The sequence below is a fragment of the Aspergillus costaricaensis genome (genome assembly GCF_003184835.1).
Source record: "Aspergillus costaricaensis CBS 115574 unplaced genomic scaffold BO79scaffold_15, whole genome shotgun sequence".
NCBI classification, from domain to species: Eukaryota; Fungi; Ascomycota; class Eurotiomycetes; order Eurotiales; family Aspergillaceae; genus Aspergillus; species Aspergillus costaricensis.
Genome location: NW_020291815.1, coordinates 80,633 through 105,517, shown reverse-complemented (window position 1 = coordinate 105,517; position 24,885 = coordinate 80,633). Strand labels below are relative to the sequence as shown.

Genomic DNA, 24,885 nt, shown 5'->3' with positions numbered 1-24,885 from the left:
AGTAGGAAGTGACGCTATGGATCGAAGGTTTGGCACGTAGAGGCCTGGGCATCAACCTTCAAGGAATATTATCACGCAGCGTAGATAGGATGCGGAGTAGAAAGGAATGCACCTTTCACCTTAAAGTTCAGTACTAAAGAAAGTCATTCAGCATGCACGAGTATGCATATATTCAATAATCGCTAATTACGAACGATTGCATGCAAGTACCAAGCAAAGTCACGAGTCGTCCAAAACGTCTGCTCCACGAATTTAATAACATAACAGACCGTCTATCACGATTGCCATTGCCTGGTATCTTTCCGTTCCTACCAAACGCCGCCCAAATAAAAAACATTTTTAATCGCAATACGCCGCCGCCGATGATATCAACAACGCAGGAGGGAAAAGAGAAACATGCTATACATGACCGAATAGCTTCAGTCGATAGATACACGTGTGATTGCCGCCCCAGTTCGACGTGGCCCGGAAGACGACCCTATCTACCCGGAGTTCTGGGGAGTCGATCACCGCGTCTAGTTGGAATAGCTGCACGTGATGCGAGCCGTGGATATCGTAGGTGAATTTCCCGACTCGGTAATATGACGGTCCTAGGAGTGGATCATCGGAGTACGCAGTCGGATCCTCGGTGGGCCATGCGGACCGGAGGGCGTTCATGATCGGCTTGTGGATTGACGCATGCGTCCTTGCATGTCGACTGGCTCCCTTCTGAACGAGTACGTATTGAGCCCAGAGCTCCATCTCCCGGGGGGCATTTTCAGGCTTCAATGTAGCCGTCTTCGGCATGTGTTCGACGGCCACTTCCTCCGGCACGATATTTTGCCCTAGGTCAATGCCGATCTGCGACATGCCGTCCCGGGGTGTGCTGCACCAGCAGTCTCCATAGTCTTCCCAGGGAGCTAGAGCCGCGAGCGGCGGTGATGCGGGACGATAATAACTACCTCTCCATAGTTTGACATAGGCCCACTGTAAAGGATTGAGCTTGTGTCCGACAGTTGGGCTTGTGAGACCCGGAATAACAAGCACTCCTAGTCCAATGCTCAGGAAGTTTGTCTTTTGTTCTGTGGGAGGACCAAAATCGGTGCCTCTACTTGGTGGCATGATTGGGGTAGGTGACGAGCGGACCTCCGACTGCACCGCGTTCACGTCCCATTTGACGGTGCGCATATCCTTCGCCAATGAAGACACCTGCGCACCAATTCGAGACATTTGATCCGTAAGGCTGCTGACTGCTAGCATATTGCTCTCATCCACCGGGATATACTGTGTGGGTCGAGAAAGGGAGGGAATTCCGGCAAAGGCAACCAGGTAAATTGTTGCTGCTGCCAAAGCTATTCCAGCGAGGATGCGAGCGACCGTGCCAACGCTAGGCAACTGTGCTGATAGGCTTCCTACCCAGGACCAGGACTGCCCTCTCTGAGTGAAATTTTGTTGGTTGCCATCGACCGATGGTTCTCGTGATGGACTCCGTACATATGTATCAGGAATAAGTGTCTTTGTTGGCGCGGTAAAGTGTGCTGCAGGAGACTTCTCTCTGATAACCTCTTCCTCCGGTGTGGGCTCCGGCATATGCTCCAGCTCTGGCATAGGCTCTGGCTCAGGCGTAGGCGTAGGCTCTGGTTCCGGCTCATGCACAGACTCGGGTTCCGACTGTGGCTCCGGCTCTGGGGAAGGCTCGATCGTGAATTCCTCAAGACTAGGTTGCAGGGAGGGCGACCTCGATTTCGTTTTCAGAAGCCTCGAGTCCGGTTCCTCTTCTTCGTGGATAGGCTCGTTGAAAGCCAGCCCTGAAAATCGACGAGGAGGTGCCTTGATATTCTTTCCATCGGAAAGCGTCCGTGTCAGTTCATCGGAGTTGATTGCTCGTTCAACGGTGAACGAGTATAACGATGAGTTGTCCGGTAGTGGGGAGCTTCCTAACGGGGGCCCATCGTGCAATTGCGGGCCAAACCGCCCCATAGGAGACGGATACAGATTGTCGGCTGGGACGTGGGGATATCTGGGTACAGGTAGAGGCTGCGTAGGACTTGAGGCGGTAGAAAGAGTGTGCGGGATAGGAGGTGTGGGGGTGGCGGTGGATTGGTCGTTGTTGCTGTAGTTTCCCCGTATAGGCGTGGGAGACTTAGTTGCCTCGCGCAGGTTGTCGAGAAGCTGCAACTCATCCGGAGTCGGCTCCCGGCGACTTCGCCGAACCGGGGAACGGCTGATAGAAGGCGACTTTTGTCGACGAGATTTATCCTGGGTGGTTTCTTTTTCTTTCAACTGCCGATCCTTAGCATCCTCGATTCCCTTGTCGATTGCGTCGGCCATCTCAGTCAGATCCATATGAGGCTGGATCTTGAGCTCCCGCGGGAGGATTGGCGTCTCAGCAGATCCATAAGCGAATGACTGCTTGGTTGGAAGATTTGGCAGAGCCTGTGTCCTGGCTTCCGGACCCAGCTTGGACTGAAAATAGGTTGAGGCACTCCCTATATCGGAGCGTGGAGTAGACCCCGCGCGCCTGGTGGCGCCGCGTCTAGTAGGCATTGGAACTTCAATGCTGAGAATCGGCTTTATTGTTGCGTTAGCTAGAGCGCATAAAGTGCAGACGTTCCCACTGAGGGGTGAGGGAAGAGAAAGTCCTAGAACAGTGGGACTCGAAGCTCTCTACTCACTGTGAAAGATGGAAACGATTAAGTCACTTGCAGCCTCAGGCATAAATAGGAGGCCAGAGATGCCGAAACACGGTGATGAGATAGGAGGATTCAGCTTGGAGAGAGTGATCAGGAGTAATCTTGAACAGTCAGGCTGCAATCAGCTTTGTGCTACACTATGACTGCGACCAGGATGACCAACTTAGATGTAGCCTACACGAGGTTTGTTAGAGCTGGAGCTGAAATGAAGAACAAGTGAAAGAAAGCTACCTTGTCAAGTCTTTGTTTTCAGATGACCATTGAGAGAGGTCAAAGACCTTGAGGTACCCAGATGAGCTAAGGTGAGCAGAGGGTATAGATTGTCGATGGCAATCCGGGGTAATTGTCGACCTTCATGCGCGAAAGCGACACGGCGCGAAAAGACGCGGGTGGAATGCCGATCCACGGCGTCGCAGGGGCGGTGGAGGGATTCAGACACTTGAGATTTGAGATGAACTAGGTCGCGCATGTAAAATGCGCGTCGCTGCAGAAATTCCTGAATGAAATCTGAAGAAGAGAGAGAATGCCGAAGCTGCAGAACAATGCTAGACGAGGGGATGAGGCTGGCTTGCTTGTTAGACTGAATGATGATTGATGGATGGCCCGAACCTCCACTCACTGCGGGTAATATTTGTATCTCCTGTTACCCGCCTCAATACAAGTCTGCCCAATTTGGCAGGGCGGCTCGGCGGCCTCCTTTATAGATCGCCCGTTGGTTTACGATGTTATTCCCTCTCCCAACGCAGTGTGTATAGAGCTTACATGACAGGATTGTTGCATTATTGCACTATCGATTCTTTGTTTCAGTCCACGTTTGGTTACAGTCCAGCCATGCCTTTATTTCTTCGCTATTTTTATGCATGTTTCATCGTGACAAAGAAAAGTACAGGTCCTCGAATGCTTCATTTACACGGCTGCCCTCCCAGGACGCCCATCCTTCTATATTGCCAAAGTAAGAATAATATACAGTCGCTGAGGCAGTCAAGCAGTCACAAATACAAAAACATGATGATGATAGTTAGCATGTACGTGGCGAGTCTTGCAGGTCGTATAAGCTTCGTTTAACAAGTCCACGCCGCGACGATACCGTCCTTGCGGCCCTCAACAAGGAATCCATCCTTGAGCCGAACCCGCTCGACTGTGGCCGGCTGCGGCCCACTGTCGTCAACGCCAACCCCGGCACCACAGTCCCAGTGGTGACCATCCGCCTTGTCGTATACCTTGACAACGTTCTCTCCGGCTGCCGCGACAATGCGCTTGGTGTCGAACATCATGCTGGTGATGGGCTTGTCGTACGCGTAGGCATCGAAGATAGATCCAGTTCGGAGATCCCAAATCTGGTAAATGTTAGCGGTGCCGTTACGTCTGTATATGAACAAAACTTACTCTGATGCTGCGGTCCTGACTACCAGTCACCAAGTGTACATCGTCAAACTGTAGGCATGTAATAGGACCGGTATGGCCCACCAAGCTCCGGTGGACTTGGCCGCTGCGAAGATCCCACAGGCGCACCATACCGTCCGCCGTACCGCAGGCCAGCGCCGCATCGAAACACTGAACCGCGCCGACAAAGTCCGCAGAAGCGTCTGGCAGGCGTCCTGACGGGCGCCATGTCGTCTCACTTCCTAGAGTAGATGCCTGGGCCGCTGCCCACAAGACATCCAGCGTCTGCACGCAGCGCCCTTTGACCAGATCCCACTGTCGCAACGTCTTGTCGGCAGATCCGGAAATCAGGGTGTCTCCCTTGAAGTGCAGGGCGGTTACTTCATCGACGTGCGCATCAAGCGAGTATACATAGCAGTCCTCCAGGGTGGTCGAGTGAGATGCCATAGAGGCGTCATCAGCATGCGCAGATTCCTCATCGTCCTCGCGCCGGGTGACGCGGTTGTCGCGAGTTGTGGTCCGGGCCCGGCTCAGATCCCAGAGCTTCACAGATGCGTCCATAGACCCAGTGGCGACAATGTTGTCCTCAATCTGTAGGCAGCGGACAGATGCGTTGTGTCCCTCCAGGAAGCCCACACAGCGGCCGACGTTGAGATCCCATACCCGCACCGTATCATCCAGGGCAGCACTGATCATGGTGCCAAACGGGTAGTCGAAGTCAATAGCAGTAACCATGTCCGAGTGTGCCGGCATCTCTTTGATTTCAGAACCGGGAGCAAAGTGTTCGTGCAAAACTGGCATCGATCGTTTTCCTTGGACCATTAGTACTGGACGCTGAACGGAAAATGGTGCGACATACTTATAGATCGCTGCTTCACGCTCTTCGGCGAAGGGATCTTCTGGTAGATGGATTCGGACATAAAGGAAGCACCCATGGCTGGGTCTTCGGAAACAATCGAATCATCGTTGGCCTCGGAAGACTTGGGAGTTGCGGGAGGCGGCACCTCGGCCTCTTGCTCTTCTTGGATATCCTCCAATTTGTTCTCAATCTCGTTCACTGGTTCCAGGTTAGGACGTTTCTGCCAAGTATCCAAAATTCCAGGTCACCCACGCTCATGTTCTAGATCCGCCTCCTCCATCTCAAGGCCTGCCAATCGGTCTAGCACAATCTTCCGCATGTTGTGTAGGTTCGCGATCTTGTTATCTATGTCGTGTATCTCCGAGCTGCACATATTCTTGCGAACGCCCATCAGTTCCATCCGGCGGCTCAGCAAGTCCCGTTCCTTCTTCAAATCCGACGGAGCGGACGGCAAAGCGCCGCGCGTCTCCCCATCCTTCAACAGCTTCTTGCTCTTGGAAGAGCGCCGGCGATGGACGCGGCGATACTCAATGTCATCCTGCGACGCCTGGAAGCCCTGGAAGAGAGAATACGAGCTGGAGTCGTCGGGGATATTGGCGAGGAGTTCGTCAGGAAGGGAGGAGATGGCCCGCGACTGAATTTCGGTGGTGGAGAGCTTGGAGCGGACCAGATCGGTAGGGGTGGTCTGGGTGAGAGAAAAGACTTTGCGCTGGGTGTTGGGATGGCGTAATTCGCGCTGGATATCGGCCATCGCAGTGTGGTAGTGGCCGCCGCTGGAGGAGTCGGGAGCCGGTCCCATCAAATGGCCAGCAGTCGATGTGACTTTGCGCCCGAAGGCCTCGATATGACGCGACTGGAGAGGAATAAGGTCAGCAAGAAGGGATTTTAGGCAGGAAAGACCGCCCAAGGGCAGGTGTCAAGGCCGCAAGAGCATACCGTGATGCCGGTCCCTAAGAGACCGTCCGGCTCGACAATATCTGATAGACCGGAGGGAGACTCATCACGGCGGCGGTGTTTGTCCATGACACCGGCGGAGGAGCGAAGAGTGAGCTAAGCACAAACTCCCATCCGGGAATTCACAGATCAAGGACAAGGATGGCGGCGGAGAAAGAGGAGCTGTTGTGCCCAGTCGGCAGTTGGTCGGCTTCAGGCTGGGATTGGAAAAAGAAAGGCGGATGGAGTTGCACGCGATGAATTACCGTGTTTCGGCTGTATTTTACAGCTTGCCTCTTGCTGCGCCCGGCCTACCCTAAGTACCACGGTCACTCTTGCCTCAGTTCTGGCTGATCTGCCTTCAATGTCGGAGAAAGCATAATTATTCCCCTGGAAAGAGACTGCTCCATTGGATATGAGTGGCTTAAGTATCCAATGTCCCTGTTCTTTGCCCCCCAACCCCTCCAGCTTTCCACCTGATGAGGCTCTCCCTCCTGCACATGACAGCATCACCAGCCACGGATCTCGCCGCGGGTTCTGTACGAAGCCGTAATGTTACCTTCGGGCAACCAGCCAGAATCATGAATCACCATCCAACATTTACTATGGGTTGCAGATGATGGCTGAGCCCAGCATTCCATGACAGTCCGGATGTCGTGAGATTTCCTTGCATGTTTCTAGACTCAGCAATTGGTCTTCCTTGAAACATCACCCAGTCTGTGCCGATCAGCAAATCGTTAGCGCTGATTCTCCAGCCTACTTAAGTTGCTCTATGATTCCCCCGAAAGCGGAGCGTAATCATCTCGCTTTCCCAGTCCCTCCATCTACTCCTACGCTTGCTGCACTTTTGCCCGCTACGCACCCTACAGCCCTGTCTCAATCTCCAACCAGCCTCGCCATGGATACAGCCATTGATCTGTCCGATGCCTCCAAGGCATTGGACCTTGCCAACATCCGCTTCCAGCTAATGTAAGTTCCTTCGGAGGGATTTCGTTAGTCAGTTAGCCTACTCTAGATCGACCGAAGATCGGGGACCTACTCGCATACAATGATTCACATCCCTGCGCGCAAACTTCAACCCCGCATCCCCTCCATTACTGCCAGAGTTTCAACATCGTTGTCCACCAACACAGATACCAAAACTGAGAAAACATGTCAGTCGCTAATCATGCTTCGATACAATTAGCCGTCTTGAAGACACAATCACCTTCCACCTCATTGAACGGGCGCAATTCCCTCTCAACAAGCCCGTCTACCTACCCGGCGGGGTAAAAATCCCTGGCACCGAGCTCAGTCTTCTCGACTACTTCCTTCGCGAACGAGAACGTCTGGAGTCCCGTGTCCGTCGGTACCAGTCGCCCGATGAATACCCTTTCTTCCCCGACGCGCTGGAAGAGCCCATTCTCGCCCCGATCCAGTACCCCAAGATCCTGCATGACAACGATGTCAACGTCAACAGCATCCTGAAACAGCGCTACATCGAGGATATCCTTCCCGCTGTGTGCGCGCAGTTCGGACGTGAAGATCGCGGCGAAACGCAGGAGAACTACGGATCCGCGGCGACATGCGATGTGCATTGCTTGCAGGCGCTGTCGCGGAGAATCCACTTCGGAAAGTTCGTCGCGGAGGCTAAGTTCCAGCAGGAGACCGAGCGCTTTGTTAAGCTGATTAAGGCGAATGATCGGAAGGGCATTGACGAGGCTATTACCAAACCTGAGGTAGAGCTGAAGGTGTTGGAGCGGTTGGCGCTCAAGGCGAAGACGTATGGTACCGATCCGGGTTTCCAACCTGAGAACGGACCTAAGATCAATGTTGATGCTGTGGTGGCCATGTACAAGGTGAGTTAACTCATCCCTTGGTTTATGATCAGGAATATGCTGACGTGCGTAGGAATATGTCATCCCGCTCACCAAGGTCGTCGAGGTAGACTACCTCATGCAGCGACTCAAGGGCACGCAATGGGAGTAATGTAACACCACCTAGAAGCTCCCATTCTGCCATTGTATACACGGAACATTACACGAAACGCCGTGACGAAACTTCTATAGAATTAACCCAGATGGAATAATAGAAACGGACAAATGACCAAAGAGCAAACCAACTTTTCGGGTGTCTATAACATATAATCATCGTAATCACAAGCAAATTATATCTATGGCTTAAAATACTCCGCCATATCCTTAACCGCCCCATCCAACTTACTCGCCTCCAACAGAATGAGGCTCCCCTTCGTCACGATACCCAGATCCTGGAACGCGCGCTTCGAATCCGACAACCCCTCCTCAGCCTTATGCGTATACTCCACAGGCCCAACACACACAGCGTGTCTTTCCAGAACCTCATCCTCAGGATGGAAGAAAAACCGCTCGGCCTTCTCACCACCCGCAGCCTTCTTCTTCTTCTTCTGCGGCCGCGACTCCTCCGCATCTAGCTTCGACTCCACCTCCTCATACGTCTTCGACACAACCAAGTAATGCGTGAAGCTGTACGGCTCTTTATCCTTGATCGCCCAATCGATCTCCTCCTGCAACATCGTGTACATGGGCGGTACGACCTCCGCAGGCATGTTGATGAGACGTTCCGTCAGGATCAGGCCAATGGGCGGGATGGGCATTTGGGAGAGGAGTTGGGCCAGGGGCGCAAGTGTCGGTGTGGCGTTGGCTTTGCGCTGGAGGTAGGCTGTGAGGTCTTTGATGACGGGTTTATCCTGAATGCTTATGTTAGACTCCCCTCCTTGTTCTTTATGTCGAGGCGGGGCGGAGAAGACGCACCTTATGTTCCTGAAGATTCAACACCGTCAAGAACGCATACGGATCCGACTCATTCCCATCCACTTTAACAGTCGAACCGAGCAGAGGTTGCGAGAGGATCAAATCGGCCAAAGCGGACATGTCGAAGATCTGGGCGTCGGTGTCGAAGAGCTGACGGAGGAGGTTCTTCAGACCGTGGAAATCGACGGCTGGTTGAGGGTCGAACCATTCGAAGTCGACGTTGACCATGTCCATGTCCTGATTTTAGTACTTTTGTCAATATTTATATCGAGTTGTTGCTTTTGCTTGGCTGGGTGTGTATATGCCCGTTGGAGGGGGTATTGGTTTGTATGGATGTACCTCGTCGGAGTCGTCGCCGTCGACGCGGGGATCCGTCCCCGACATCTCGACATCATTGTCTTTGAGTTCCTTGCGCTTGACCATTGTGTATATTGGGGTATATGTGTGGTGTGGGTTTGAGGGGGTTGTGCTGGGAGGAGTTAAAGTGGGATTTCCGTTCGCGGAGGTTCGTCGGGCGGCGCGGCCGACAAAAGTTGATCTTCCGCTAACCGCTTTTGATTATCGATAGCTTATCGATAGCGCTATAGTAGTAGTGCAATGCAATTATCATTGAATTCATTTCATATTCATACTCTGAAGAGAGTTGTGTAGACACTTCACTGTTGGAAGAATATTCCCTAGTGTGCCCTATTATTACTCAATGCTTCTATGATATAGAGTATATCGAATAAGTATCGCAGCTACTACCATTAAATAGGCAGTTACTTATGAGCCACCATGGCAAAAATATCCGGGTTAATATACAATATATAATATACCAATGGATCAAGTTCACATACCATGAAAACTCCCGCACAGTTACAAACGTGGACTACAGATTGGAAGGTTGCTTGAGAAAATCCAGCACCTGCAAGTGAAACAGCGATGTTGGACATCCCGTACCGAGGGGTAGCATAAATGACATATTCGAATTGGACAAACATTGTCATTGTCTCCGCGAGTTGTTAAGAAGACTTTGAAAATGCAGATGGCGCTGGGTTTGATTATAAAAAAAAACAAGGTTATGGATATAGATACCGCACATATCTACAGTATCCATTTAGCGAAGCCATTCAGATGATATGGTGGGACCTAATCATACATTTTCAGTACCCCCCCTCCATAATTACCCTTCTCGCACTCGCTCTACGACAAGACATCTTCTCTATTCACAATCCTCGTAAGGCATAATATTCAATAGCTTTTCACAATGGCACCCAAAGCATCGAAACGAGCGCCGTCGACAGAAACCGGAAACAACGGGAAGAAAAAGAGAAAGAGCTCTCACAAGACAGAAGAAGACACTTCTATGCTTTCTTTAACCCAGATAAGTGAGGAATTAGTGCACGATGGCCAGCTGTCGACAGAGGTTGCAGCTGCCACCATTATTGATCCCTTGATAGTAAGGGTCGAAAAATTCTCGAGCGAGTACGAATCCGCGAACAAAGGTGAGCGGTTAGTACTGTACATCGGGTTTTTCAAATCAGTAGACTGGTTTAATTATGTCAATAATGGGGCAAGCGCAACCGCTGTTTCGACAATGGCCAGCAAGGCAGAATTCCTGGAATATTGTCAAGAAAATGATATCCCTGAATGGGCACAAATGCAAATACGAACAAAGTCCTTCTATGATACGGCAAGAGTAGCCGCTAACAACTGGCGCAGTATCGAGGAGAGGGTTGGAAAAGTGTTGTAAACAGATTTGATTGGGCCTCTTTCTTGATCTAACAAAAGGATGTCAGCTCCGCGTTCGATAAATACCCCACTTACAAAACGCTAGAAGACAGACAAGGTCATTTGAAACTTTGCTTGAGCGGTCTTCAGAAGTTACAGAGCGCAATTAATATTCGCATTGGCAATTATAAGGCGATGCTATTTAACCGCTTCCATCAAATGATAAGACGCGGTAAAGACTACCGTGATTTTCGGAGTGAGCCATCCTTGGGCTTGGTTTGAAGGATCAAAAAAACCCTGATAATTACGAACAATCTTCTCAATGTTCTAGATTTCCTTAGGAAAGTCATGGAGAAAAAGTCTGGATTGAAGTGGCCTAGAAAGCGGCAGTCATTCTGTCATATGGCTCTATAGTTCATGATAATCCTGAATGATCATATTGGAATTGTGACTGTCTTCATGAAACACCCTTGATCTCTCGGATGTTTTCTTTTGACCGTGGTAAAGAAATGTCATCAACATAGCTTGCAAAAAAAAAATATGATATATATGAAGGAGAAATAAACAAGATTGCTGTCGTTTTAGTATTCAGATGCATATCATTTCATATTCCTACGGGAGTAAATCACGTACGTATGAATATTGCAACATAAGAGAGAGCCTTTCCGCTAGTAGTTTAGCACGTCATTCCCTTTCTATACATGTAGTATGACCTCTTTTCTAATCCCGACCACTATACTCCAACTACCACAGTAGTAATATATACCCCCCTCTAAGTCTATCCTCACCTAAGTACAAAGTATATACAACCAACCCTCTCACCCCCCCTCAAACATCCCCCTCCACCTCCTCCACACCAGGCACCTTATCCAACACCCTCCCATAAAACCCAGCAACATGCTTAACGCCCTCACACAAAACCCTCACATCCTCCAAACTGACCCCCAAGCGTCTGGTACCCCTTATATGCCAATGCGTCTCAATCCTCAAATTCTGACTCATGATGGCGGGCAACACCACCAACTGGGTATCCAAATCATCCAACACTCCCCGATCACTCAAAAACAACCCGTAGGTAATCTCCTTCGACAACCAGGCGAAATCCTTATGCGCCGCAAACAGATCCAACGTGCCCGATGTATTCCGCGCATACAGCTTCTCCAACCATGCCACGCCGCGCCCGTGATTCGCCTCGTCGCATTGCCAGCCCTCCCGGGTGAACGTGTAGTCTTTGTCTTCGGGAGCTTCGAGCTTGCTGATGGCGAGGATGGCTTCGATGGGTTTGCACACCCCGACTATTATCACGCTTTTGATGAGGGCTTCGCGGATGCGCCGGATGAGAGCTTGGCGGGATGATGGGGTCGAGTATTCGGGTTTGGAGGTTAGGTAGAGGTAGAGCTGGTCGGCGCGTTCGGGGTCCGGGTTTGCGACGAGGGTGGAGATGGCGAGGATGTACCATTTGTCGTGGGGGAGGGTGGTGGTCTGGAATTGGGATTCTAGGGTTTGGAAGAGTTGGGCGTATTGGGGGTCGAGAGTGGTGGTGGTTGTGGCCATTTTGGGGGTGGTGTTGGTGGTGATACCTCGGATGGGAGTAGCTGTAGTGGGAATGTGATGTGCGAGAGGGGAAGAAGTAGATGGTGTTGATATTAATGATGATCGGACCGGCGTGTATCGGGGCGGGGAGAGGAGGGGTAGTATGGAGGAGACACTGGTGCCGAATTGCCGTCTACTAGTAGTCAATTGCAGACTACGAGGCGCATACAGTAGACGCGAAGGGTTGCGGGCCATTATGTCCCGTTGTAGATGCATTAATCCTTAATCGTGAAGGTGAGTCGCGTCTGTATCTGTTTATCCCCCATGTTAGCCGGAAATGGAACTAATCGGCCGATATCGGTTATGTAAGGATGCATAGCTGAGTTCACCACCACCCCATTATTCAGTCAGGTACACCGATTCCCCATCTGACTGCTACACCCCAAGACTTCACCGAAATGCAACACCAGAACGGACCCAACTACATCATCGAGGAAGAATATGATGAGGGCTGTTCCAGCCAAGGGACAAAGCATGCCCAGCTTTGGCTGTGACCCACACAGTCCATGGGTACTATGATCTCAGCGACTGCCATATGACATCACAACTATCACGCAGATTCTCCCCCAACCCTGACTCTATATAAACGCTGTTCTTCATCCCCAAGCAATGTAACTCTACAACAACAACAACAGCAATCAACAAACACTCATCGAATCCATCTCTCTCTCACACACACAAAACAACTCAATCCTCTTATCTCCTACTTCACAAACATACACAATGTCTTCCTCCGGAGCAGGCCAATCCAGCGTCGGCAGCCGCACCCTCTACGAAGCCGGTGACCAGCGCAACGTGCCCCAGTCTGAGATCAACGAGCAGAACCGCTACGCAGAGGGTCAGAAGAACAGCCACAAGAACCTTGATTCGAGTATGCATGGCCCTTCCTTCTTTATCCCTCTTACTCTCCAATCACTCGGGATACAAATGCTAATGGCAACCAACAGAGGACCAGCGCTCCATCGGCAACAAGCTTGCCTCGCAAGAACGCAAGCCCGAGAGCGACCACCACCACAACTTTGTCCAGAACCCTGAGGCTGAGCTCAGCAAGCAGGATCCTACTAAGCCGGTATGTTTATTTCCTTTCTTACACAGTTGTTGATTAGATTGAGCATGATGGCTAACTAGTTTGTCTGCAGGCCAAGGTGCACGGCAACCAGCCTTCCAAGGGTGCTCAGATCGATGCCGAATTGCAGGCTGAGGATGAGCAGCGCTTGCGTGAAAAGGGTATCAAGAAATAAATGATGTAATGATGGGATTTGGATGGAAAAGCTATATATATCCTGTTCGAATGACTGCATGAATGGCTGACGCCTGGGGCGATAGCATATCACTATTATTCAATTTACAATGATCTTATTTCTATTCTTTTCGACGTAGATTTGTTAGAGGATGTAGTATGTAATAACATGTGTGTTGAATGTTGTTACAAAGACTGGAATATACTTCGATACTTCGTTGCGGAGCGCCAGGGTATCAACAAACAGACAGTTGGGATGCCAAATAGTAAGTATGGCATCAACCAATATTATACACCTAATGGTATGAATATGTAACCAGAAAAAGAACAGAAAATTATATACAATACTGCTGATAAGCAACCGTGTCGATCATAAACAGCATGGCGTAACTAGTTACCCAGTGATGGCTCAAGGCCAGCATCGCAGTACAATGCGGCCAATTCAGCTTTCGTCAGTGAACTTGGGGTCGTCATCATGCGGCTCGGCGAACACATTCGCCCAGTAGCTCTCTACCCGGTCACAGATTTCATCCTTCCTCTCCCATGTTCGGAAGCTGATGGCGGGATCGCAACTGATGTTTTTGATCTCCTCCCAATACGCTTTCTCGACGTCGTATCCAAATCGCTGGACAGTAGACTCTGCCGCCAGCCATGCCCGTCCGTCCGTGCCATCGGGGCGGAGCGTCGGCGTGGTCTCCCACTTCATGCCAAATACTTTTTCACCAGGATTAAACTTGGGGTAGTTGGCGTGGATGAAGAAAGCATGGGGGGCTTTCGCCACAGACTCATCTTTCACGCGCCATTTATTCGCACTGGTCAACGCATAGTCCTCGGCTGGGTCAGTCTGCACCATCGCAGAGCCCGCAATACCGCCCGGCTTCGTATGACCAACTGCCTGAACCCGCTCGCTTACAGCGTAGAAAGGCTCTCCGACGGCGGTGGCAGCATGAAGGAAGGTCTCCTTATCGCCTTCGCCCGGTGCGCCTTGCGATAATAGCCGGAAATAATGTGACGGACCGTAGTAGTTGTAGTAAGCAGCGAGGAGCAAGGTCAACTGATGTGTCTTCTTTGATACCAGAAAGACGCCCGCTTCCGATGACGCGCGCTCCGACAGCGCTGGCATTTCCTGCCGCGAGATTTTGAAGTACAGCGGAGACGCCGAGGAGATCCAAAAGTCCGGCCAGGTGACCAACCCCTTGGAGCTGAATGGTTCCGACTCGAGCAAAACTTCAGGCCTGTGGAGCGGAAAGCAGTCTGCGTCCATCCAGATAACCTCTTCAAACGAGGAGAATAGAACTGCGAAGATTTTGAGCTGGTAATGCTCAATGGCTCCCTTGCCAACGATATCCGAGAGAACAAGACAGCGCGCACCCAGATCCGGTAGGATCTCATCGCAAATTTGTTTTTCATATTCACTTTTATCCTTCATATACACCTCCACCGGCAGCGTTGACCCCAGTCGTCGAAGCATTCGTAGAGAAGACAAGAAAACTGGAAAATAGGAAGCCCCCGCTGTGGACACTATGCCACGCGTGCCCGGAGTATGTACTGGCCGCAGCCGTTCCGACTTACGACACTCCTCAATATATCCCGCATGAGCCTCTTCCATCGCTTGTAAATCGCCATCCTCGATTATGGTCAGATCAGGTCGCGAATCGGTCGTCGTAGCATTGAAGTGAACTGCGCTTACGTCCGCCAGGCGCTTTGGCGTAGGAGTATTTGGGGCATGTCCTTGCAATATCGGGTTCAAGACCTTCCAAAAAGCATTTTGACGTTCGGCGAGAGGGACCTCGAAGGCGGTGCTAGGGACTACTGAGGCTGGAGGCGGGGCCCAATAGATATACACGGTGCAAATGAGTAGCAGCGCACCCGTGGCCGAGATTATCGTCTTCAATTTACCTGGTCGAAGAACCGGCATGACTTATGTTCGCTGCCCGGAGGCAGAGCTAGGGGTATGGAGGTATAGCTTTGAAGGTTCGAGGCAAATCTACCAGCTCGCTGTGTATGGAGGGAGTGCACTTCGGCGGTTGGCCGGTAAGGTGGGCAATTCAAGTAAAGTCAGAAGATCGCTTTAGCAATCCATCAACATGGCTGGCAAGCTCGGTCGAGTCCAGTTTCAGCGGGAGGCGAATTCTGGTTCACGGGGGATACGAATGGCGGTGGAGGAGACGCGGTAGTCGGGATAAGACACAATCAAGCACTGTTGTATTGGCAGGGTCTGGAAACGCTAGAAGATCGCAAAGTTCTGGCCATGAAAGTTTCCAGCGGCCACGAAGGCTTGTCCAACGTGGCTCAGCAGGCAGTGTTGGGGAGGCGATGGAGGCACCGTGGATGCTTTTTCCAGCAGGCGGTGGCAGAACGCGCACTTACGTTGCCCGCGGGCTATTAATAACGCGGTGCATAATTGAGTATGCCGTGGCTCCGGTTGGTTTCCCACGATCTTCATCCGGTGGCAATCCTAATATACCAAGTGCGAGGGAGTTTCCTATTCCATCCTCGTGGTCGGAGTCATCCCGAGTGATCCATTAGGGGTTCCAAGGCACCAAGCCCCGACCCGTAGCAATGGAAAAGGGGAGGTGGAAGACTGAAGACTGCATGTGGTCCTTCCTCTCCGCGGAAGGGCCAGTTCCACCGAACCGACAGAGTGGAAAGTGGAAGGGAAAGTTCACCAGTGGATCCCATTAGCTTTGGTCTACCGAAACCTTAAGAAGTTAAGGGGAATCTGGAATCTTGGATCGACTGGAGGGGAGGCTTGGAGGAGAAGGGAGAGGAATGAATGAAGAATGAGGAAAGCCTCGCCTCGAGGAGACTTGATCGTTAAGTAGGGTTGGTAGTTGGTAGTAGGAAGTTGAGTTGCTGGGAGAGTTTTGTTACATTTGAACTTGAACAATGCACACCTCCCGCTAGTCCTGTTCCGGCCCTAGATTTGGGGGCAGCCAAGTCCTTCTTCTTCCTCCTTCATTTTTGAGGTGCTGCCATCTTCAACAACCAACTTCATCTGTGCACCCAGTTAATCCTGCACCGGCTATGAACTGTGCCATCTTCTCTGGGTCCCATCTGAAACGGTGGCTCAATTTCGCCGACACTCGGCCGCCATCAAGTAAGATCGCTTCAAAATGCGGGTTCGAAAGACACTCGCCACGCACCGGTTGGCTGCTGAGCCTCGACTACTCGGCGCTAACGAGTTTATACTGGCTTAATCTCCGGCGCTGCTCTCCTAACGGCGGGTGATGCCGCAACGATCGTCGCTTATCATCATCTCCAAATCCGCTTTCTTTCTCCTGCGCGAACTAGATCGATTCCCGATGTGATTCGATTATAAACGACCGTAAGCGTGGCCCCCCTCCCTCTCCGACGTTAGCTCTTCTTTTCTTGCTTTTTCCTGACCTGTTCATCCCGACGACTAGATACATTATCTTCCACCCCCCAACATCGTGTTGGCCCTGCTTTCGCCTGGCCTATTCTAACACACTAGCTAGCCTGCTTACTGCCGCCGTCTCAACCAACTCCTTGCACCACTTATGGGACCCCGCACTCCGGGTTATCTCCACATTGCTTGCCTGGGCGAGTTAGTATCTGCACCCTAGCAGTTGGCCAACCTCTGCGTCGGATCCGGCTATGGAATCTACTTCGAAGCCTCGAATCCGCAAAACTCCGCCGGTCTCCGCCCCAGCTCCCCGGAAAAGGCGTAGGAGGACGGTCGTAAGCCAAGCGGCTGATGATTGCTTTACTTGCGCCCGACAGGGTACTCCCTGCGACCGGCGTCGCCCATATTGTTCCCAGTGCCTGGACAGCGCCCGCAATTGCGCGGGGTACAAGACAGCGTTGACATGGGGCGTAGGAGTTGCCAGTCGAGGAAAGCTTCGAGGGTTGTCCCTCCCCGTGACCGGGGCACAGCCTGCGGTCGCACCTCCGAAGTTTTCCCGTATGACAGGACCTCGGACAGCGTCGAAATCCCAACCGGCTCTTGACACAGCCGCAGAAAAGCGACGACATGATAAGCAGCGTTCTTCAGGCACTGGGCTTGCCGAGCATGGATCTGTCTCGGTTTCAACTGCTTCACAACGCCGGGCGTGCTCACCGGAGTACTATACGGTGGATTCCCATGCTTCGCCAAATTTCTATAATTCTTATTCCTCACGTGCGACAAAGACCGATTCTCCGAGACAGTGCCAAGCCCCATTGATCTCAAATCCTGATCCGTCAAGGACCTGGATGGGACCAGAACAAGTACCAGTACCAATACAGTGCCCGTGGCCAGCCCAGGCTCCGAACCAGAAAGATAATGCTTCAGATGAGCATGATGAAGAAACCTGTTATGACGAGGTTCCATCACGTATGAGTGCTTGCCAGCCGCCATCATTGTCTCAGCAGCTGCTGGCACGTTCCGTGGGACGTACACCTCGACTCCGATACCTAATTAGTTATTATGCCGAAGTCATTGCTCCGATGATTGTGGCATTCGATAGTCCAACCAATCCTTTTCGAACGTATGTTCTTCGACTGGCGCAGGAAAGCACATCGCTCCAAGAGGCCATCGCTACATTGGCCAGCTGTAATCTGCGACAGCGACGCGAACGAGGAATGAGAGCGACGGAGCGAACTTTGCCGGGGCGCATGTCGTCCTTGGCCCACCAAGCCTTGACCGATGGAGCATTACAGGACCGGGCTGGTATCAGTATGCCTGAAGAATATGCCCAGGAAGAGCAGTATCATCGAGGCATGGCGGTCTCTGCTTTGAATCGGGAATTGGCTGACCCGCATCAGAGGCTTTCTGACTCTGTCCTGGCGACCTTACTCATCCTCTGTCTATTCCATGGGTGTGATACTGGGGTCGCTCAATTCAAGACGCAGTTTGCGGGGGTGACAAAATTGTTAGCCATCCGACTGTGCAACTCACCTTGCATGTCGGATGAGCTGAAATGGTTTGTTCGGATGTTCACATGGATTGACACGATGACCGCCACCACCAATGACCGCGAGGTACAGCTTCGCGGTGCTTGCCTGGATATCACCGCCGCCTCGGATGGCGAATGGGGACTGGAAAATCTGGCGGGATGTGATGCCGGACTTTTCAGAATCGTAGCGCAGCTAGGTCGTTTGAACCTTCTGAGCCAAAATCAAGAAGTCCGCACATCTACGCCACCAGACATCCATATGCCATCCACTACTCTCCCGCCCTCGATGGCGTTCTTCCCATCGAACATTCCAGCCACCTCGTCCGGTGCTTTTGCATTTTCATTGCCGCCGCCGCCGCCTGGTGGTCGCAACGGAGCACAGCTGTCGCCGGCGTTCTGGGCGGAATGGTATTCTCTCCGACAGAAGCTTGAGTCCTGGCGATTTGTCCCCCACCGATCGCAATCGGGGTCGCCTCTCTTTACATCCAGCCACGCCTACATCTCGCCCCCTTCATCACCGACAGACCAGCCGGTCGTCGCAACTCACAATCTGAAGGACGTCATACACATTTCTGAGTCATTCCGTCATGCGGCGATCTTGTACAGTGAACGACTCGCCTATCCAGACCTACCGTCCGATCACCCTCGTATCCAAAACATTGTGCAACACATAATGAGTCACATTATGACTGTCCAGTCTGACGCGTATCTCCTGTGGCCACTATTCATCACCGGGTCTGAGTGCGTGCGTGCCGATCATCGCGCCATTATCCGCCAACGGTGCAAAGATCTATCCAGAGATTCTGGGTTTTTCAACAACCTCTCCTGCTTGCAGCTGCTGGAGAAGATCTGGGCAGAGAACCCTGCTGCGGATGGACTTCCTGCTGTCTCATCCCTTGATTTCGGCTTGCAGGCAGCCGCCAACGGGTCCGTGGGCGAGGTTACATTTCTCCCGCCTGGAAGCTGGGCCTCCTCTCAGCATAAGGCATTCATGTCTCCGACACTGCCCTCTGTCTCTCGGAAGCAGGGATTCCGCTGGCACGAGGCGATGCAAACCAAACGCGCGGAGGACGAGTATATGACTGTATGACGTGACCAGACGGATACGTGCATCAAAGAGACGATCCAGCCTCAATGCCAGACCCGGACGATAAATACCAATAACAATATAGAGGTAATCATATTAGCGAAATATAATGAACATAATGCAATATCTTCCTCCCCACTACGGACACACAGTATGGTGCACACTGCACACAGTATCTATCGCAACCTGACCCTTCGGGCCACAACATCCACCGCCAGCCAGCAAGCCCCCACCACCGGACCCATCGCACTAGATCCGTTCCCACTTTCCACAGAATCCGCTCGATACGTAGCAACAAGATTGGTATCTAGCCTACTGCGTAAAATTCTCCGTAAACCTACTGTCATCTGTCAGAATCCCCCCATCGATGATTGATACATCTGACGGTCCCTCCAGCAACCCCAGCCTAACATACCCACCCAAACAAACCCACAAAGTAAGTAGTACTTACGGGCAACCGGGCATCTCCCGAGCGGCGAGCGCAAGTACTTCGGAAATTTTTGAGTTGGAGTTGAGTTTCGGGCCTGCGTGTCAGATGCTCATTTGTTGGGTGGAGGTCTGCCTTCTTTGTGTGGGAGAGGTGGACACTCGGTACTCTGTTGTGCTCTGCTGCTGTGGTGATGGATTGAGTGGGTGAGTGAGTGAGTGCCTAAATCTTAGGAGGGGAGAGGGGAGGGGTTCTTGTGAGTTGATTGTGTTGGGTTTTGGTTATGAGGGTATACTGTGCCGTGCTGCGCCAATACTATTATTTACTATGTAGGCTACAGTATCGGTTAGTATGTATGTAGTTAGTATAAACTAAGTATGCGGTAAATGCACAGCAGTGGCAGTGGCAGTGGCAGTGGCAGTGACGGCTTATACTATTCTATGTATAGTACTTACTTATAATAGTGATGCACCTAGCCATAGCCATACTCCAGGTAACTAGTCAACTAACTACTTAACTAGTTACTATACGCTTCTTAGATAATACCTCAGTCAGATTTCGTCATCCCACCACCATCACCACCGCCGGAGACATGGAAGATAGGGCGCATCGCTGAGCGTGACGAGCCTTGCCTTGCCCTCGATTCCACGAGACAAGGACAGATGCGACGTGATCGATCGCACCCAGACCAATCTAAGAGATAGATAGATACTACTACGGTTGTAGTGTAGATGAGGGGTTACTTACTTACATCACTTCCCACTGAACTAATACACAAGTAGTAATGCACCCATAATACCTATCCTTAGTAGGGTCGGTCATCTGCACCCCCGGAAATCCAGAGGCGGGGGTGATGGATGATGGATGATGGATGATGCCAATGTGATAGTGATGAGATGAGATTCATCAACTTCGGCGGCTATTCGGGGGGGTCTTATCCCCTATGTCTTCCCGTGTGGCGGGGCTTCGGTTCTACTTGGTGGTTGACTACGCCGGGGAGAGTAAGTAGAACAAGGGTGTGGTTGGGGTTGGGTTAGGTTGGCGTTTAATTGTAGTGTACTCCGTACATGGTAGTAAAGTAAGTTGATGTAGTGTGTGTGTAGAGATTAAAAAGAGGGGTAGAGAGAGGGGGGGGATGACATGGGGTCGGTCACTATGTATCTACTTACACACTAACAGTAGAATTTGGTGGAGGTGGAGGTGGAGGTATGGTATATACATGATTTTCTTAGTGGTATTTATGAGATGGGGAGAGGGTTGGGTGGATTGGAGTGGGTACATCGTGTTACTACTACTTGTTGTCTGTCTATCTAAGTAGTTACTTGGTGTTGGTGGTATGTTGGCGGTGGGAATTATGGAGGACTTGGATGTGGATAGTCGGTATATTTCTTGATCTTATGGTATTCATTGTCTTTTTGTCGTCTTGACGTTGTGTGGTATGGGAAGTATTAGTGCGGATTGTTGGTTCTGTGTATAGTTGGTACGCGCGACTTGAGCGCAGGTGGCAGATAAGTATATGTGGCCCCAAGTAGTTTTGGTCTCTATAGACCATCAAGCATATACATTGAAGATATCAGTTGTTAATTTAAATGTTCTATCTAGTTCGAAACCATATGTAGCTGTATAAACATATGTAATAGCATCTTAACTTACCCCAAGCACACTACAAACCAATGAAACATCTATTGGCCATCATCCAACACTACTTTGATATAGCGTAGTATATCCCACGTGCATCCCTAGCATATTGACGTAACCCATCTGCCAAGCACACAATACATCCATGAACCTGGTGTCTAGAGCCAAACGCAAAACATTTCCTGCAGCGGTTACACTCATCCCAAGTACGTAGTACAACCACAGTGCGTAATCCTTACACAGTACTTAGTCTAGTACTCCCTACCTAACCTGAGTTAACCAACACGATCACGATCCTCCACACCTGCGGCAGCGGAAACCTGCAGACGTGTCGGGCTTTGTTGACCTTAGGCTCCCAAGCGGCGGGCGGCATCTTGTTATGTTAACTGGTATACGAAAGAAATGATAGGCTACTTAACACGCGCTCGGAATTTAATAATCAAACCATGTGGGAACGAGGAATGTTCAGAACAAAAGACTAAAGTACTAGTGTACTTTGTTTTGGTATGATCCTTCGGAGCGCATGCAGGCATGGATGGATGGAGACCAGATAAGGCATCAATCCAACATAGGTGCAGTGTACGGAGTAGTAAATCGATTAGTTCGCCAATCACTCCCAACTACGTTAGGGCTCAGGGCAAGGGCTGAGTCAGGCGCACACATTCACGAGTAGAGTCACAGGGCACAGGTCTTAAATTCTAATCCAATGGGTATTGTGTGAAAGGATGGGCGGAAATGAGACTCAAATTCCGGCCGCGCGATCGGCATGCGGCTGGGGAGGTCTAGGATATGCAGGGGCTTAGTTGCTTGTGCTGAGGTTGCTTATTTTCCACACAGGGAGGGAGGGAGGGAGGGAAGGAGAGGGTGTGTGCCTGTTGGGAGGAAGTTGTTGGAAATGAATGAGATGGTTTGGTTTGTGGTTGAAGTTAGGTTGCTATTTAGTATTTACTGTTGTGTTGTTGTGAGATAGATGAATGTGGATTTTGTGTATCAATTTTTGGAGTATCGGCTGGGGACATTCTGGCATTCTATGGGTCTGGCCTGAAATGTGATCAAGGGCCAAATATTTGCATTAATTTCGGGACAAAGGTACATGGGGTCCTTGTATGTACCATACCATACAGGCTGCACCGTAATTGAAGGCATCTTCCAGAAGGAAAGCAACACCAGCTGAAAGGAATAATAATTAAAAATAAAAGCGAGACTATCAAGGCACACGGCACAGTCTAGACTAGATCATCGGCTCCCCGAGCAAGGGACGGTGAAAACTCTGATGGTGGGACTGGCCCTGTGGGGGTGCTTGTTTGACTTTGATTTACTTTGCTGACCATCCTTTCTGGAGGCCTTCCACATTCGGCGGTGCGGACGATGAGGTGAGAGTTACTAGTCAGTAGGGATTTTATCACCGCCATGTTGTGTAGCATACATGGAAATATCTGCCAGTGCGATAGGTCATTTCGAGTAGTATTCTCGCATCTCACTACACAATGAGAGAACCAAGTAGATTGGCGGACCGTATCTCCCCTCCCAATCAGGACACTATCACCGCAATCCATCTATGCATTTGAACCGTTGACGCCGAGCGGAGCTCAGCGGCACCCGGACTTGATCCCGCGTCCGGCAGGGTTTATCCAATGGTGGTCATCGCAATGCAAGTGGTCGCTCAGATTCAGCCAAGTTCGATGATGATGATGAGGACTCCATCCCTCTTAAAGTTTCTGATATGGCTCAGGATACTCTTTAATATTGTGACTCCTCCCGTCCCGACAGGCTAACGCCACCACGTAACCATGATCACATACTTTTCTGACCTGCTTTAACCCAGAGCGCCATGTGTGACCTTGCAAAGATCCTCTGGCCAGCCAGCGTTCAAAGAAGGGTTGCCTATCTGCCAGGGGCCACAGAAATCGCTACTTTCCCGGTCGCTGATTGCGTGGAAGTCTTGACACCGGGGAAGGCCGATTTCTAATTGGGAGTCCACCCGGGGACTGGCCCTACGGATTTGAACTGAACTACTACTAGTACTTCCTGCTAGTAGCAGAACTAGTAAGTCTTGTGGTCGCTTGGGAACTTGAAGGCGCTAAGTACATTGCTGTTCCCCTCGGTCTGTCTGTCTGTCTGTCTGCCTGCCTGCCCGTATTGGGCAATGGCGTCTATCACATTCGAGAGACGCCAACACTATGCAGTCTTCAATAGTCTAGAGCCCAGACAGCTTGAGTGTCCTGGAAGCTTCACAAGATTGTTCGCCAGACAAATGCCTGGATTCCAGATCCTACGAATTTTTAAACTACCGCGTTCGACTCGCAAATTGCGGTCTGTCCAACAGGCGTCGTCCGATATGAAGAGGGTGTGGTTGCTGCCCAGCTGGTCGGCAGCGGTAACGCCCATCCGTAACGCCCATCCACTCCAGCTGTTGCCCAACAACCATGCGATGGCTCGTGGCTTTTAGGGAGTCAGATATTCCATGTCTTATGGTTCCACTGGTTCGAACAGTTGAGCTTGTTCGCGGACCCCGGATCGCAACCATGGATCACCGACGGGCTCATCCGCACACTGTCCATGGAACCGACCGTCGACAATCGTGCGCGCCAGATCAGCATATCTATTGATGTACAGTACTTTGGACCATGGACTGGCCCCATGCCGGAGATGCAGTCACTCTGTAGGTTCGGCTCCTTCGGTAGCATGCCCAGCATGGCTCTTTCCATATAGAGGCGCTGCCACAGACATTGTAGGCTCCTACTTGACCTCGCCACAGTGCTAGGCACCCAGGGTAGGACAAGCTCTGTATAAGAGAGTGAGCGTCCATCTCACGATGACTGCCTTGAAAGATATTAATATCTCTTACTCACGACTGAGCCACCTGTGGCAACGTGACCATGACTCACATTCCTTCGCCCCGAAAACGTGATGTGCTCCTTGCTATGCGGCAGGCTCCCACTGTAGGTACGCACGCCTGCTGAGGAACGCAGCGGCGGCGGAGTGACGGGCTCGCCAATAGCGATGCGCCGCGGTAGTTCTTATCGAGCATGATAGACAGACATGTTGAAGAAGATGACTGGACTTGAGAATCTGAGGATCCCCTCTGCACATTATTTTCCGTAGCGAGCCTGCCGTTGCCTGTTTCATCGTGTCGCCCAGTCAGGGAGCGAACGCGGGATGCCCAACAGAGTGGTTCAGATGACTCTTGCAATGGCGCCCATCAATCGGATGATTCATCTTCATGCCGCGGAGAGGGGAACCTGATAATGGGTATATTAAAGCACGAGTCGCTGTTGGTCCTAGGATGATACTCTGCGGCGATTTTTTGAGGGAATGTGTCCAGCCTTGTCTGGTCTTGTCCTGACTGAGTTTGCAACAGTCTGGATGGGATGAGACGTTTCCAATATCCTGCAGTATTAAACTCTCCTACTACTGGATACTATCTCTTCTATTGATACTCGTACTTGTTTGGGTTTCACCCTCCCTGGCCATCCCTCGCCCATTCATCCTTTTTTGCTTTCTGGTGGTGGTTGGGCCTGAAACCACACCCTCAGCAATACTTTACCGTATGGTCAGCAAACACAACAGACGTGACATGACGGTAACTTTCAACAGCAAGTCACTAAGAGACGAACTAAATCCACCGCACTAAGCCCACTAACCCACTAGCGTGACTCCGCCGCAGCGCA

At 51.2% G+C, this 24,885-nt stretch overlaps 9 protein-coding genes across 9 annotated transcripts; 4 read left to right on the top strand and 5 right to left on the bottom strand.

Annotated features, from left to right (window-relative positions):
• Positions 1-200: 200 nt before the first annotated feature.
• Positions 201-3,185, bottom strand: BO79DRAFT_194406 (uncharacterized protein). The gene is made up of 2 exons (XM_025681046.1): positions 2,961-3,185; positions 201-2,621 (listed from the first exon to the last, which is right to left on the bottom strand). The coding sequence occupies exons 1-2, from the start codon at positions 3,139-3,141 to the stop codon at positions 400-402; spliced, it is 2,403 nt and encodes an 800-aa protein (XP_025539607.1). The 5' UTR covers positions 3,142-3,185; the 3' UTR covers positions 201-399.
• Positions 3,186-3,571: 386 nt separating this feature from the next.
• On the bottom strand, positions 3,572-6,207 carry mdv1 (WD repeat-containing protein). The gene is made up of 5 exons (XM_025682500.1): positions 5,851-6,207; positions 5,167-5,767; positions 4,915-5,112; positions 4,059-4,867; positions 3,572-4,009 (listed from the first exon to the last, which is right to left on the bottom strand). The coding sequence occupies exons 1-5, from the start codon at positions 5,935-5,937 to the stop codon at positions 3,734-3,736; spliced, it is 1,971 nt and encodes a 656-aa protein (XP_025539606.1). The 5' UTR covers positions 5,938-6,207; the 3' UTR covers positions 3,572-3,733.
• A 462-nt stretch (positions 6,208-6,669) lies between these two features.
• BO79DRAFT_194400 (chorismate mutase ARO7) lies at positions 6,670-7,938 on the top strand. The gene is made up of 3 exons (XM_025681045.1): positions 6,670-6,816; positions 7,034-7,685; positions 7,738-7,938. The coding sequence occupies exons 1-3, from the start codon at positions 6,746-6,748 to the stop codon at positions 7,813-7,815; spliced, it is 801 nt and encodes a 266-aa protein (XP_025539605.1). The 5' UTR covers positions 6,670-6,745; the 3' UTR covers positions 7,816-7,938.
• A 17-nt stretch (positions 7,939-7,955) lies between these two features.
• On the bottom strand, positions 7,956-9,048 carry BO79DRAFT_208944 (protein-transporting protein BCP1). The gene is made up of 2 exons (XM_025682499.1): positions 8,619-9,048; positions 7,956-8,554 (listed from the first exon to the last, which is right to left on the bottom strand). The coding sequence occupies exons 1-2, from the start codon at positions 8,850-8,852 to the stop codon at positions 8,000-8,002; spliced, it is 789 nt and encodes a 262-aa protein (XP_025539604.1). The 5' UTR covers positions 8,853-9,048; the 3' UTR covers positions 7,956-7,999.
• An 819-nt stretch (positions 9,049-9,867) lies between these two features.
• BO79DRAFT_254831 (uncharacterized protein) lies at positions 9,868-10,353 on the top strand (the record flags this gene model as incomplete). The annotated part of the gene is made up of 1 exon (XM_025686098.1): positions 9,868-10,353. The coding sequence occupies one exon, from the start codon at positions 9,868-9,870 to the stop codon at positions 10,351-10,353; it is 486 nt and encodes a 161-aa protein (XP_025539603.1).
• An 806-nt stretch (positions 10,354-11,159) lies between these two features.
• Positions 11,160-12,119, bottom strand: BO79DRAFT_194394 (uncharacterized protein; the record flags this gene model as incomplete). The annotated part of the gene is made up of 1 exon (XM_025681044.1): positions 11,160-12,119. The coding sequence occupies one exon, from the start codon at positions 12,117-12,119 to the stop codon at positions 11,160-11,162; it is 960 nt and encodes a 319-aa protein (XP_025539602.1).
• A 428-nt stretch (positions 12,120-12,547) lies between these two features.
• BO79DRAFT_287343 (uncharacterized protein) lies at positions 12,548-13,248 on the top strand. The gene is made up of 3 exons (XM_025688573.1): positions 12,548-12,795; positions 12,872-12,993; positions 13,064-13,248. The coding sequence occupies exons 1-3, from the start codon at positions 12,648-12,650 to the stop codon at positions 13,163-13,165; spliced, it is 372 nt and encodes a 123-aa protein (XP_025539601.1). The 5' UTR covers positions 12,548-12,647; the 3' UTR covers positions 13,166-13,248.
• Positions 13,249-13,470: 222 nt separating this feature from the next.
• On the bottom strand, positions 13,471-15,082 carry BO79DRAFT_194390 (alpha-mannosyltransferase; the record flags this gene model as incomplete). The annotated part of the gene is made up of 1 exon (XM_025681043.1): positions 13,471-15,082. The coding sequence occupies one exon, from the start codon at positions 15,080-15,082 to the stop codon at positions 13,607-13,609; it is 1,476 nt and encodes a 491-aa protein (XP_025539600.1). The 3' UTR covers positions 13,471-13,606.
• A 1,700-nt stretch (positions 15,083-16,782) lies between these two features.
• BO79DRAFT_217500 (fungal specific transcription factor domain-containing protein) lies at positions 16,783-20,280 on the top strand (the record flags this gene model as incomplete). The annotated part of the gene is made up of 7 exons (XM_025683371.1): positions 16,783-16,866; positions 16,909-19,146; positions 19,235-19,236; positions 19,504-19,585; positions 19,917-19,929; positions 20,041-20,069; positions 20,116-20,280. 7 exons carry the CDS (start codon positions 16,783-16,785, stop codon positions 20,278-20,280), a joined length of 2,613 nt encoding a protein of 870 aa, XP_025539599.1.
• Positions 20,281-24,885: the final 4,605 nt, after the last annotated feature.

Bases quoted from the DNA above. Each gene is read 5' to 3' on its own strand.
- BO79DRAFT_287343 (XM_025688573.1), top strand. From the start codon at position 12,648: ATGTCTTCCTCCGGAGCAGGCCAATCCAGCGTCGGCAGCCGCACCCTC. The intron at 12,796-12,871 runs GTATGCATGGCC...GGCAACCAACAG, and splicing joins CCACAAGAACCTTGATTCGA to AGGACCAGCGCTCCATCGGC. The intron at 12,994-13,063 runs GTATGTTTATTT...GTTTGTCTGCAG, and splicing joins AGCAGGATCCTACTAAGCCG to GCCAAGGTGCACGGCAACCA.
- mdv1 (XM_025682500.1), bottom strand. From the start codon at position 5,937: ATGGACAAACACCGCCGCCGTGATGAGTCTCCCTCCGGTCTATCAGAT. The intron at 4,868-4,914 runs GTATGTCGCACC...TAATGGTCCAAG, and splicing joins CGTGAAGCAGCGATCTATAA to GAAAACGATCGATGCCAGTT. The intron at 4,010-4,058 runs GTAAGTTTTGTT...AACATTTACCAG, and splicing joins GTCAGGACCGCAGCATCAGA to ATTTGGGATCTCCGAACTGG.
- BO79DRAFT_208944 (XM_025682499.1), bottom strand. From the start codon at position 8,852: ATGGACATGGTCAACGTCGACTTCGAATGGTTCGACCCTCAACCAGCC. The intron at 8,555-8,618 runs GTGCGTCTTCTC...ATAAGCATTCAG, and splicing joins TGAATCTTCAGGAACATAAG to GATAAACCCGTCATCAAAGA.
- BO79DRAFT_194406 (XM_025681046.1), bottom strand. From the start codon at position 3,141: ATGCGCGACCTAGTTCATCTCAAATCTCAAGTGTCTGAATCCCTCCAC. The intron at 2,622-2,960 runs GTACCTCAAGGT...CCACTGTTCTAG, and splicing joins GCTCACCTTAGCTCATCTGG to GACTTTCTCTTCCCTCACCC.
- BO79DRAFT_194400 (XM_025681045.1), top strand. From the start codon at position 6,746: ATGGATACAGCCATTGATCTGTCCGATGCCTCCAAGGCATTGGACCTT. The intron at 6,817-7,033 runs GTAAGTTCCTTC...CGATACAATTAG, and splicing joins AACATCCGCTTCCAGCTAAT to CCGTCTTGAAGACACAATCA. The intron at 7,686-7,737 runs GTGAGTTAACTC...TGACGTGCGTAG, and splicing joins CTGTGGTGGCCATGTACAAG to GAATATGTCATCCCGCTCAC.